Raw genomic sequence first — 13,903 nt, forward strand, 5'->3', positions numbered from 1 at the left:
TAATGACCTTAAATAAATTTTAAAATATTTTAAACATGTTTAGAATGTCATAAGGATCATTGCATATAAATTTCAGCTAAATTGGAGTATTTTCGGTTAAAATGACCTTTTTGACCCCTGTGACCCCTTGGATGACCTCTGACTTTACACAACCCATAACTTTTGTAGCCAGCTACCCAATACTGTTTGTGACTGAGTTTGGTCGAAATCCGATCAAGGATGTGGAAGTAGTAGCAAATTGTGAGAAAGAAGAAGAAAGAAAGATATGTTTAGAATGTCATAAGGATCATTGCGTTTAAATTTCAGCTCAATTGGTGTATTTTTAAAAACTTGACCTTTGACCCCTTTATGACCATAAATGAATTAAAAAATATTTTTAAAATGTTTAGAATGTCATAAGGATCATTGCGTTTAAATTTCAGCTCAATTGGAGCATTTTGAAAATCTTGACCTTTGACCCCTTTATGACCCCTTAATGACCTTAAATGAATTTTCAAATATTTTTAAAATGTTTAGAATGTCATAAGGATCATTGCGTTTAAATTTCAGCTCAATTGGAGCATTTTGTAAATCTTGACCTTTGACCCCTTTATGACCCCTTAATGACCTTACATGAAAATTAAAATATTTTAAGCATGTTACGAATGTCATAAGGATCATTGCATATAAATTTCAGCTCGATCGGAGAATTTTCGGTTAAAATGACCTTTTTTGACCCACGTGACCCCTTGGATGACCTCCGACGTTAAACAACCCATAACTTTTGTAGCCAGCTACCCAATACTGCTTGTGACTGAGTTTGGTCGAAATCCGATCATGGATGTGGAAGTAGTAGCAAATTGTGAGAAAGAAGAAATAGCAAGAAAGAAATAAGTTAGGCTGCCCGCCTAACTTAACTAGAGCAACTGTGCCCTTTGCAAGGGCACGAGGTAAGTTAGACGGATGACTGTGACGATCTGATCAAGCAGCAATACTGTGCTGGTTAGTATTAATTTTAATAAGACTTTCATTAATTGCCGTTTTAATATAGGGGCCTACCTTGATCGTGGAAAGCTGGCATATTGAAAACTTGACATTTGACCTCTGTATGACCCCCTAAAATATTTAAAACATGTTAAGAATGTCATAAGGATCATTGCATTTAAATTTCAGCTCAATTGAAGCATTTTGAAAACTTGACCTTTCACCCCTTTATTGCTCCTTAATGACCGTAAATGAATTTTAAAATATTTTCAACAATGTCATAAGGATCATTGCATTTAAATTTCAGTTTTTTGTAAAACTTGACCTTTGACCTCTTTATGACCCTTTTTATAGGGGTATTACACCCTCGATAAATTTGTGTCTATTTTTGCATTTTTCTCATTCAACTAATAACATACTGGTAACAAAAGTTATGTATATTATAGGGGCAAGGAATTCAATTACTACACTGGAATTTCAGTGACCCAAGACAAGCGGTTCGTTACTTATGATAAGAATTAAGGTACCGCTAGGATGTACCTCATTTCCTATCATATATACTGAACCGCTTGTCGTAAGTCACTGAAATTTCAGTGTAGTAATTGGAATCCTTGCCCCAATAATATACATAACTTTTGTTACCAGTGTATTATTTTTGATAAAAATGCAAAATAGTCACAAATTTACCACAGGGTGTAGTACCCCTTAATGACCTTAAATGAATCTTACATGTTTTTCAAATGTTTAGACTGTCATAAGGATCGTTGCATATAAATTTCAGCTCAATTGGACCATTTTGGAAAACTTGACCTTTGACCCCTTTATGACCCCTTAATGACCTTAAATGAGTCTAAAAATATGTTTAAATGTTTAGAATGTCATAAGGATCATTGTATTTAAATTTCAGAGTTATCGGAGTATTTTCGGTTTAAATGACCTTTTTTGACCCCTGTGACCCCTGGATGACCTCTGACGTTAAACAAATCCATAACTTTTGTAGCCAGCTACCCAATACTGCTTGTGACTGAGTTTGGTCGAAATCCGATGGATGTTATGTGGAAGAAGTAGCAAATTGTGAGAAAGAAGAAGAAGAAGAAGAAACAAAGAAATGGCAAGAAAGAAATAAGTTAGGCTGCCCGCCTAACTTAAAGAAATGGCAAGAAAAGAAATAAGTTAGGCTGCCCGCCTAACTTAAGAAAGAAATATGATGCGATCAAGCAAAATCAGTCGGAACTCGGAAATATTGATTTTGAGATATAGTCAAACAAAGGAAATATTTCCTTTTGTTTCCTGTTGTTTTGGAAACTCTTTAATTGCTCATATCTTTAGAACTAGTTGTTCAATTTCAATGAGATTTTCTGCAAAATGAAGCTTTCTAAATTTTGTATACTATCTAATAAGAAACTGAAAATTTAACATTTCCGTGTTCCGACTGATTTTGCTTGATCGCATCACAAATAAGTTAGGCTGCCCGCTTAACTTAAAGACTAAAAAAAGTCTGACGTCATCTTCAATCAAACTCGAGCACGGTTTGTTTACAAGTGTCGAGTTGCTGAATGCACCTTATTGTTAATTTTGCACCTTCAAACATACAAACCATCTCAAAAGTAAGGTCTTTATAGTATAGTAGGAAACTTTCTTTCCCGAAGGCACCATGTCAACAATGCATAGAAAAGTTGCTTTTTGTCTTATTGATGTTTCGCCATTTTCTGCTATTCCTTTTTTTGCTATTCCTTTTTTTCTGCTATTCCTTTTTTTCCGATCGGCACCAGATAAATCGACCTTCCTTTTACGCATTATTAACCAATCATGGATCGTAGGGAATTTGATTGACAGTGACGTTAGACGCGATTTAGTCCTTTCATCTCTGTAGCATTTTATTTACGATAATCTTCGTCATCTATATATTTACACCATTCATTACATAAGTTAATTTCCACCGTTATAATCAACGTTGCTGTGTCATACAATCACCCCTGCATGCCATGCGTCATTCCCTGTAAAATACTGCGCTTTTTTTCCTTTTTTTTTCGTCGATTTCAAAATAATCAAAGGGTGTCAGACAGAAGTGGTGTAAAATATTGAGAGATATTATATCTAATTGACCGGTGATAAATAGGTTTCCTCGCTGGAATCCATGCGAGGTATCTAGAACACAATCACCAAGGTACCTTGGTGGTGACATGTCTACGGAAATTTTCTCTTAATACCAAAATATTACTGTCTGCCGCTAGAAATTTTGAGTACCTCCGTCTCATCAAGCAAATTAGACCCAATGAATTCTATTAAAAGTGATGAAGTGACAGAGTAAAGTACAATGTTTGTTGCGAAACGTCGAAATATATACACGTTTTAAGGGGATACTACACTCCTGCCAATTTTGTGCCCATTTTTGCATTTTTCTCAAAAATTATAGCACATTGGTGACAAGTAAGATATGTATATTATAGGGGCAATGACTACAACTACTGCACTGGAAATTGTATTTCAGCACAGACAACAGTTGTGGAGTTACAGTCAAAAATGAGGGAAAACCAATATTTGATCAATAAATCAATACTTGCCTTGAGTTGCCTGATTTTCAGTGCAGTAGTTGTAGTCTTTGCCCCTATAATATACATATTTTACCTGTCACCAATGCGCTATAATTTTTGAGAAAAATGCAAAAATAGGCGGCACCAAATTGGCCAGACAAAATGATACAGACAAATCTAGTAATTTGGCAAAAATATCCAAACAAACAAACCCCTACCACAAAAAAAAACACGTTTATCTCAGAAGATCGCTCACAAACCTTTTTTAAACATGTATTTCAGAGAATTGTGTTTTTCCGATAAACACTAAAATCACATACCGCTTCTGAGACAAACTTTTTTAGCGTTAAAGGTAGAAACCGAAATAGTCTTACCGTTCCGAGGTCTGAGATCGTGATCGGGTCAGTCTTCTTTGGCGTGATGCGGTGTTACGGCGAACTTTGGTGGACATTCCTCGTAATATACCGTTATTTTCTTCTACGTGCCTTTTATTTGAAAGAAAGAAAACCACAGTCAAAAGATAAATTTAAATTGACAAGAAACACTAAGTAAATGTACGCTGTAACTTAGCTATAAGATTTTTTCTAGCTGATGATGTTCTAACATACGAATTTGCCCAGCAAACACAAAAACGTTTTAAACAAGTTATATTTTGGGTTTTGGTTTAGTTAAAAACGGGTTTAAAACAATAAATGCCGGGTTATATAAAGGTCATGAAAACGTTTTGTATGAAAACAATATTTTTAAAATGTTTTAAAATTGATATTGTAGACTATTTTTTTGCAAATATTTTTGCCATATATTCTGTCAACACTTAACACTTAAATAACATTATTTTAAAATATTTGCAGTAGGTTATCAAAAAAATGTTTTTTAATGTTATGAAAACGTTTTATACCTTTTATATACCCTTTATATAACCCGACATTTAAACGTTTTCTGACAACCTTTATATAACCTTTTGTGAATGATGTCGAAAACGCTTTGTGTTTACTAGGTACTTGTCTTCCAGAGGATGATTTAAGGAAGCCCCATCATGCACTGCAAACGTGTTATCACTAGAGTTTCAACTGCCACTTTACTTTTCAAATCCCATTGAATTCTGTGCAAAAGATGTTGTTTAAAAATTGGATGTGTCATTATTACTTGGTCGATTTCAGAACAAAAGTGATGTATGCATAAAGGATAATTCACACCTTCTGTAGGTAACATAAAATGTGAAATCGACTAGCATTTTGAATGCGTTTTTATTGTAAATATATCAGTCCAGATTCAAATTTAACCATGCCCGTCAATATGCAATGTGCGAGCAGTGGTGTCATGTTCACTCACACAGCTGTGCTAACCGCAAGTCAACACAGTGGCGTGGTGGGAAGTGCTTAAATCATCCTCTGCTTGTCTTCCTTGCACAAGTTGCATGCCGAAGGTCTGTTCTTCACAGAAAGCAGAAGCTAGCAGAGGTGGGGGAAGTAGACTCACTGTTGAACGTTAACAGATGGTACAACCCGTGATATTTAACCATTTTTTTACATTGTAATGAAATACTTATCATGCTTATTTCAAAACATTAAACAACTACAAGGGTATGAACTAAACAGCACTAAGCACATTGCTTGTTTTTTCTCTTAGCTTCGGATGGAATGTAAAAACCAAGATTCGATTGTTGTGCCAAAAAGGTTTACGAGCCATATTGTCATACCAAATTGTAGTGCAAATGTGTCAACGTTTACTTCTGCATGTGACAACTAGCATAATCCAACGAGCCTAGTGATGGTCAGAATTCAGTCGGCCATTACTGGGTCCCGTCTGCACCAAATTGGTGTTGTTACTGACTAATTGGGTGGATTAAATCCGCTTAAAATCGATGTTGAATTGTATTGTGTTGTAAACTTTCATCATTCTTTTGTCTACATGTAACACGGGTGATGGAATGCAGTTTAAAATCCCCGCCAAGGCCACATCATTTCACATTTTAGGTGGAATATACCTAAAGGGGAGCCACCTATGGCTGCCATTGAGGTATAGGAATGCGTGAAATTGGATTCGTCTATAGCCTGGATTAATGGACGGCACCTACTTGTGTTGGTATAGTAAAGCCCTCATCACATCCGTTTTACTAGCATCAGGTATCTGGCCTGATCTCACCAGCTCTTCTACAATGGAATGAAATATCTGCGATGGGTCAGTATCTGGGATATCCAACAATAGTGCACCTGGTATAATAACATGAAAATACAAAAAAAAATCAACAAAGGACCGCAGATGTAACCTTGGGGAACACGAAAATAAATTGTAATATAATCACGAAAATTAAAAGAGCTATATCATTAAGTAATTGGTTCGGAAGATATATGTTATACAGTGTCAGTACACCGGTGCGTCTGAATCAAAGTAATCATAACACTAACAGTATGTACACAAAAAGTGTGAAACTTTTAAAAACTTATTCGGACGTTTCTTCAAGTACCAAATGTGGTGCGTTTAAACATGGCCTGGCTCCTATCATGTTTAGTATACTCTAGCATTTTACGTGAAGGCAGCAGACTAGGGGCAATTACTGTGTGCATAGACAGGATTATAGCCTCCACAGTGCAAGTTGAATCATGAAAATTGGTGAAGTTTTTCAGATTTTACAGCGATTTTAGTGAATTGTGATACCGGAAGTAACTACTGCATGTTGGAGGGATTTAAAGTGATAGGATATTATGTAAACAAAAAAAAAAAAAAAAAATGTAAACAATCGTCTGAAACTGAGCGAAATCGGGTAATTGAGTTACGTATGAAAGGCTACAGTATTACTGAAGTGGCTAAAAGCTAGAAATCGTTCAACATTGTGGGTAAAGAACATTTGGGCGAAGCGACATTGAAAAACTTTGAAGAATAAAAACGCCAGAAAAAAATCCAGAAATTTAACATGGCAGCCTCCACAGTGCAAGTTGAATCGTGTAAATTGGTCAAGTTTTTCAGATTTTACAGCAATTTGAGTGAATTGTGATAAGTTTATACATGTAATAAGCAGGTAAATAAAATATAAATGAAATTATTGTGTTTTGATGGTTATTATTGTTTATTATTGTTTACAATTTACAATATCAAATATGACAGGCCATGTTTCAACGCACCACCCTATACTTTGCAACTGTTGCTATGATCTTCTGTAAGCCATGTGTCAAATGAACTAAAAACAGACATACTGCAGTTACTGTTCATTTTCCTATACACAATACACAGTGCTCTCACCATTGACGTGTGACCTCTACAAACAGTGTATGTTATAGGTATAGGGCATTGCCTAGTTAACGTCACTGTGTGAAAAATAACCGGCTAATATGTTTTGTACTCTCTGAAAAAAAATGTAGTTTTGTAACATGTCCTAAATTGTTAGCTAATTTAGATGTTTGGAAATATTCGTGATTTAGTAAGAAAGGGCACGCCTGAAAAATTCCCAGTGTAAATCGAATGCAACTTTTAGTGACTATCACTCACTTGTGGACCGCTCTCTTCCGAAGGGCATTAAAGCTAAACCACTTGACGGATATTTTTTGTACTTGATGTCAATCAAGAATAATGTATATATTACATGTTGGCTAAAAACTGAGTAGGTAGGGCATCTGCAAATGTTCGTACCTCCCTGATATGTAAGTGACAAATAACAGCAAAAGTCCATAACTTTGGTCAGTGGAGCGAGTCAGGGGATTTCAAGTGGGTGATTATTGATTGGCAAGTGCCATATTTGGGCATAAGTACAGTCCACCATTCAATGTGGAGGATGGGCTAGACTTTATCGATTGATTTTGCTGGAGTAATTTCCTGTTAACCAGGTTTAAGTACTGCAAAGGTCGAATCATGTTTGCTGTGCAGAATAACTGCACTATGATTGGAATCATAGAATTTATAATTATTATTCACCTTTTTCCAGTGTTTTCCTGAGTTCTATAAGACTTTGAAATGACATGTGAGCTATATGAGGTCTACTCCATCGGTACAGACCGCCCTCAGCGTTTTGTTCGTACTTAATCCATCGCGCCTTTTGTTCCCATTGCATCCGGGATCTTTCCAGCTCATGTAGCTCCACAAACACCTGCTGTAAAAGAAAGAGTGCGATATTTTAAAATGTTAAGGGATGTGTAAAGGGCGGGAACCGGGTTTAGATTCCAGACGCAGTGTGCCTGCAACAGCCATCAGAAAAGGACTAGCTCAGATCGCGCGCCAAATAAGTTAGCAGTTCAGAAATTTCTACCATTGGTGACAAGCGGTGACAGTGAGCAGTGTGCAGTGGCGGATTTAAGGAAAAGGGCACTGTCAGCAAAATAGGTCCGGGCCAATAGTATGGAGTTCAATCAGTGGCGTGCCTAGGGGGAACAGAGAAAAAAACAAATGACCAGTGAGCATTAGTTCAGCCAAATTTTACCCATATATCTGCTCGCGCAGGGCGCGAACATTTTCTGTTTCATACTAAAAAGGCTCAAAAGTTGATATACACTGGGTTCGATTTGCGCGAAGCTCGAGCTTCTACTATTCTACCCATTGCTCCTTGGAACACGGCTTGTAACTTATCTGTAAAGAGGTTATTTTATTAGGGGGGAAGCCAACAAAAAAGCAGGGACGTAAAGGCAAGGTGGGCAAATGCTGACTTGTTGACAGCTTAAATCCGCCAATGAAAGTGAGCAACTCATATTTGAGTACGGGTGCCCAAAGGTATCCCATAAAAGGAGGAAATTAACTGTGTATGCTTACCTCTCGTGGTTTGTTCTCAACACTAGGCATCTTTGTCTTTTGTTTTCCATTATTTTTCTTTGGCATTTGTACAACAGGTCGTGCTGGTTGATCATCAATGGTGATACCAGGCATACCTATATGACGACCTAGGACAAAACAAAGTATTCAAATGAAAAATTAATACTGTCCTCAACAGGCGCGTAACTATGGATGGCTAATTAGAAGCTCACGGCTTAAGGGAAGGGGTATAAACGTTTGGACAGTATTTATTGTGGGACATTAGAGCACATCAGACATATCGAATTGCATTCTGAATACGAAGAATGGCCTTCCGATATCAAATAATTTTGATTTTTGAAATTCGCAATGTAATACACATTTTATGGCAAATCATTAAAATTGATATTTTTGATATTTAACAGTACTCGAAGTAAACTTTATAAATCTGATGATTTCTACCTAAAGTGTATGTAGGTGGGATGAAAAGCCGACGATCAATTGAAAATTTTGACCTTTTGTATTGAAGATATGGATTTTTTTCCAAAACACCAAAAAATGAGGTCTTTTGGGGAAAAAATCCATATCTTCAATATGAAAGGTCAAAATTTTCAATTGATCGTCGGCTTTTCCTCCCAGCTACATACACTTTAAGACTATATCGTTAAATTTATAAAATTTACTTCGAGGACTGTTATATCTCAAAATGTGAAAAATATCAAATTTTAATAATTTGTCATAAAATTTGTATTATATCGTGAATTTCATAAAATGAAAATTATTTGATATCAGAAAGACATTCTTCATATTCAGAATGCAATTCGATAGGTGTGATGTGCTCTCATGTCCCACAAAAAATGCTGTCGAAACGCTCATTCCAGTTCCCTTAAATCGAAGAGCCACAGGGACAGAAATCAGCTAATCACAAACGGCCAATCATCTGGCGCTGGCGCATTAATTGTTTGAGCCGTATGGATGGCCAAGAGATTAGTTAGGCGTATTTCGAACATCTTGGGCTGACCATCCATACGTGTAACTATCCTATAGTCGTTTCCGGTCTTTGACAAAACTTGTTTTTCGGGTAGTAAGATTAATTTTCTTCTCAAATTTGACACTAACTATACGAAAAGTGTTCATATTAAAGGGGGATGTCCCGATTTAACTATAGGGCCTATAAAGTTTTCTTCTTGATTTGAATAACCTTTACCACCAGTCATATCTGTGAAATTTCACGCCGGTGTTTCAAATCATTTTGATATGAGAGCTAAAAATTTAATTTTTCTAGCCCCATAGGAACACTGTGTATTTTGGTCGACCAAAAAGGTGCACCTTTTCATTCATAACATTCAAACTTAATACCTTTGAGTCCTGGAATTTCACAGGGTGATGAATGAAAAAAATAATATCTTTCTTTTGATACCAAAAGTTATAAAAGTTATATAACTTCCGGTAAAATCTGCGGTTCTGGGGATGAGGCTATTAGAGATGAGGCTATTAGAGATCGGGCTATGTGACCTTAAAGTTCACACTTACTGTACGAAAAGTGTTCATATTAGAGAGATCGTATCGAACGTACGTGGAATCTATTCTATTCAAAATCCCTGTTCTGTGGCGGGATTTTGAATAGATTCCACGTACGTTCGATGTTACGTTTGGAAATCGCAATCTCTCTATTAACCATAATAAATAACCGGAACGACCAGGATAGTTGCACGTATGGATGTAGGCCAAGAGGTTCAAAATACGCCCAAGATAATACCATACGCTTAACTTTGAATATGTATAGTATAGTTTTAGGTGTGTCCGAAAAATATATAAACATGACTTGATTTCAAAATGTGATTAATTCTTGTTTTTATTTCTTTTAAGGGGGAATAATACCCTGATTTTCATCAGTACCCCTCTTCTTTTTTTCTTGCAAATTTATGAAGTACATAAATATGTTCATCACCTCAGATCATGAACTTATAAAATATATCTACATACAAAGTGCTTTTAAACCATTTTAGTAAGTCATTTTAGCCCTATATTTTTGTTTACTGTATCCTAGTAACTCAGATCTGTGTTTTATAACAAACCATAATTTATTCTATTCAACATGTTCAAGTAGATTACATGAATAGAATACATTAAATCCTTATATATTCTCTATAGAAAATCTAGTGGTGCATGCATGCAAAATAACACTGAATAAATTAAATAAACACTTATACAATGGATGCATAGTCATTAGTCAATTTAATACTATAATGTGTTGTTAGGAGAAGAAAAGGCTATTAGGTCACCGTATGTCAGGTTATAGGTCAATTGGTTCAGGTCAAATTTAAGCATCAATTTTGAATACACATGTGAGAGTCTGTGATATCATAATGATGCATAATTTTGATATTCTGTCTTTAACTGGATATATATCGAGAAGTGCAAGGTGGATATATACTAATATACCTTGGGATGTAAATGGTGAGTACAATTTAGAATGCCTAGTTGAGATGGATTTCACAAATAAATATGAAATAGTTACCAAAATCACAAAAGTTAAGCTTACGGAAAACTATACAATATGGTGGTGTAGGTGACAAGAAATACATTTTTTTTTCAACATTGCTGGTTGTGGTAACCTGTTACCTATGGCTTAATTAAGTTTCAGTGAAATAATGTCGCAAGTTAAAAAATACAAAATATAGCTCAACATTGAAAATAGAAGCATTTTGACCAGTTCCTTTATTGATAGTTGTGGAGCACCAAGTTCATGAAGTCATAAAAGAAATCAGAAACCACTTATTCCCATTTTACATATCAACTTTATTTCCCATTATGTCCACATTTATCAAACAAATGTTTTGTTTGTACAGGCTTAGAACTAGCCCCGTTCCACAAACCGCGACGCGGCGACGCCTCTCGAATAGCGAGCGGAGCGAGCACCGAGCGTAGCGATCGGCTACTATCCTACAGTTGGAAAATCATCATACAGGTATCAGAGTACAGCACAGAAGCCAGTGCTATACAGGCTAAACATATTTTTACACCCGGTTTTAAAGCCCCACCCCGGGAGCCCCACTTCCGTGCAACTGTTACAATGGCGGAGCTGCAGCCATGGTGACCTACCAAACATTTGAATTCTTGGCCGCTTTTACAGGATATAATTAATTCTGACAATTACCGTATAAAAGTGAAAATAATTGAATTACGTAATCAGACAACTAAATTTAGTTTGTAATCGAGTCATTCATGTACACGTGAACGACTTATGGTATTGTGGTCACACCTTTAATATATAGGGCCTACATCTGACAGATAAAACCATCAGTCATTCACCTGTTTTCAGGATTACAAATATTATGTAATTGTTTTGATTAAAAAGATTAACTTATTTTACCAGGGAAGTAATTAACCTTTTGAACAAGATAGACATGAGAACAAAACAACTATTATCAGGCCAAGTAAAAAAAAATAACATGTAGGCCTATATTGTCCTGACTTTTTCAAAAATCGGCGAGGGAGGTCCTTATTATTTGTTATTATCCCCTTCGTACATACTGTGTACAATTGTACACATGGACTTCTATTGCTCCCTGTATACCAGGCGAAGCTTATTACTGCAAACAAACACCATGTGCACAATTGTGCATTTATATGCTATCCTCCAGTGCAGAGCGCCCTCGCCTAACTGAATGTCACTTTTCATAATCTAAGAGGGCATCACCCACTACAGCACGTTGCCACAGGTTGTCAGAAGACAGGTACTTTCCCTTTTTAATTTTATATGAAATATCATTGTGGACAAGCTAAATTCTAGTCAGGGGGTTAGTGTAAGACCTGTAGTAAACATGGAACACTATTTTTGATCAAATGCTTCAAACATTATGTGGTGTAGAATTTTTTTTAAATGGTGTGTACAATTGTACACAGTGTGTTCTGTCTCACCTTGTAAATATAAGACTAATATATTGTGTTCAGTTGTACACAGTGTGACTAATCTTATCAATATATAGGAGTTATTTAGTATACTTTGTACATCATTATAAGTTATTTTTAACTCTTTTGTTATACTTGTACTTCCATTCAGTTTATAATTTGCTCTGGATACATTTTTTGGAAAAACCACTATGTAGGCCTATTATTACAGAGATAGTTAGGAGTAACTGGTCGTTGATGGGCCCGAAAATGGATCGTGTAGAGTGGAGTAACAAAATTAGTCTCAGAAATCAAGTTTATTAAGTGTGATGTCTTTCTCGGTCTCTCCAAAGACAAGAACTGTTTATTAGCATTTTATACCAAATTAATGAGAGTTAAGAGCCTACAGATACGGACGTATGAAGACAACAGAAAAAAACCAAAGGGTTCAAGTTTGTTGCTTCACATATGTTACCAAGTTTTACTGCCATTACATAATGTATACAATTGTATCCAAAAAATCATTGTAAACGTCGTCACTTAGTCACAATGTGTACAATTGTACACATGCCCTAATTTGCATAATTGATGAGGTAATTTTTTTTTTTTAGTTTTTCACAAATTACTATCCAAAATAGTTATAATAAGCATAAATTTTTTTTTTTTGATCGAGCCATGTTCCTTCGTGTCCGAAGGGGTAATGTTATTTTTTTACCATTCATTTCTGTGTCAAATTGCAATTGCAAAGTGTTTGTCAATACATCATAAAATCGGGGAGGCCCCCTAATGTTTTTGTTTTTCCCCAAAAAGCCCTACCCCTAGCTTGAAGAAAGTGCTTGCAATGTGTTTATAAATGATAACCAAGAACTTCTAAACATGTCTTTTCATCACAACAATTTTAGAAAAGTAAGAAAGCAAATAGGAAAAATAACAAAAATATTTGAAAATCTCCAAAAATCGGTGAGGGCGGGGAAGATATACTAGTACATGGTTTTTATTTTACATATTATTATTATTATTATTATTAGTGTTATTATCATTATTATTATTAATGTTATTATTACTATCAAATATTATCATTATTATTATTAATATTATTATTATTAGTAGTAGTATTATCATTAGTATTATTACTATTATTATTATTATTATTATTATTATTATTATTATTATTATTATTATTATTATTATTATTATTATTACAATCATAGTCTAATGCTATCGTTTTGTAAACAAGAATATATCGGATCTTATCAAATTCCATGAGTCTGTACAGGCTGTATCAAAAATATTGGTACCCATCTGTTTTGATGTTCATTGAAACTCCTCCTTCTTCCAAATAACTAATCATCATTTTGATACAGCCTGTATATAAAATTTATAAACCAATCACTGCATGCATGACTGTGGACTGGATTTAGGTAAGAAACCCATGATATTTGAAGCTTTTTATTTTATACGTGACTTTTGTTGGTTGCCGATAAAACACAGGCCTATGGAAATATCGAGAACTTTTTAAAGACACATTCCTCACTAACTTACTTGAAAATTCACTTTCCCAAGAATGTCAGCATTATATATTATATTATATAGGCTAATCCAATCGCTTAAGGTTATTAATTATTTTAAACTGTTGTGATTTGGTAGTTCACAGCATATGAGCATCTTACGAATGGTAGTGCGCTTTGGCAAAAACTGCATTGCTCAATTCATAGCGAGCGTGTAGAAGAACTAAAATATCACAGATATACTTTTATAGGTGCTGCGGTTCTTGAGTTACGTTGTAAAGAGGGCTG

The 13,903-nt window shown here is 35.2% G+C and overlaps 1 protein-coding gene across 1 annotated transcript in view; it reads right to left on the minus strand.

The window, feature by feature from the left end:
• Positions 1-8,358, minus strand: part of LOC140168172 (band 3 anion transport protein-like) — a 48,861-nt gene extending 40,503 nt beyond the window's left edge. Inside the window, exons 1-4 of the mRNA XM_072191501.1 lie at positions 8,235-8,358; positions 7,407-7,581; positions 5,575-5,710; positions 3,872-3,982 (exon numbers count right to left, since the gene is read on the minus strand). Of these exons, the coding sequence (XP_072047602.1) occupies positions 3,872-3,982; positions 5,575-5,710; positions 7,407-7,581; positions 8,235-8,348 (536 nt within the window). The 5' untranslated portion in view covers positions 8,349-8,358. The remainder of the gene's footprint in view (positions 1-3,871; positions 3,983-5,574; positions 5,711-7,406; positions 7,582-8,234) is intronic.
• Positions 8,359-13,903: the final 5,545 nt, after the last annotated feature.

This window comes from Amphiura filiformis, chromosome 13 (assembly GCF_039555335.1).
Source record: "Amphiura filiformis chromosome 13, Afil_fr2py, whole genome shotgun sequence".
NCBI lineage: Eukaryota > Metazoa > Echinodermata > Ophiuroidea > Amphilepidida > Amphiuridae > Amphiura > Amphiura filiformis.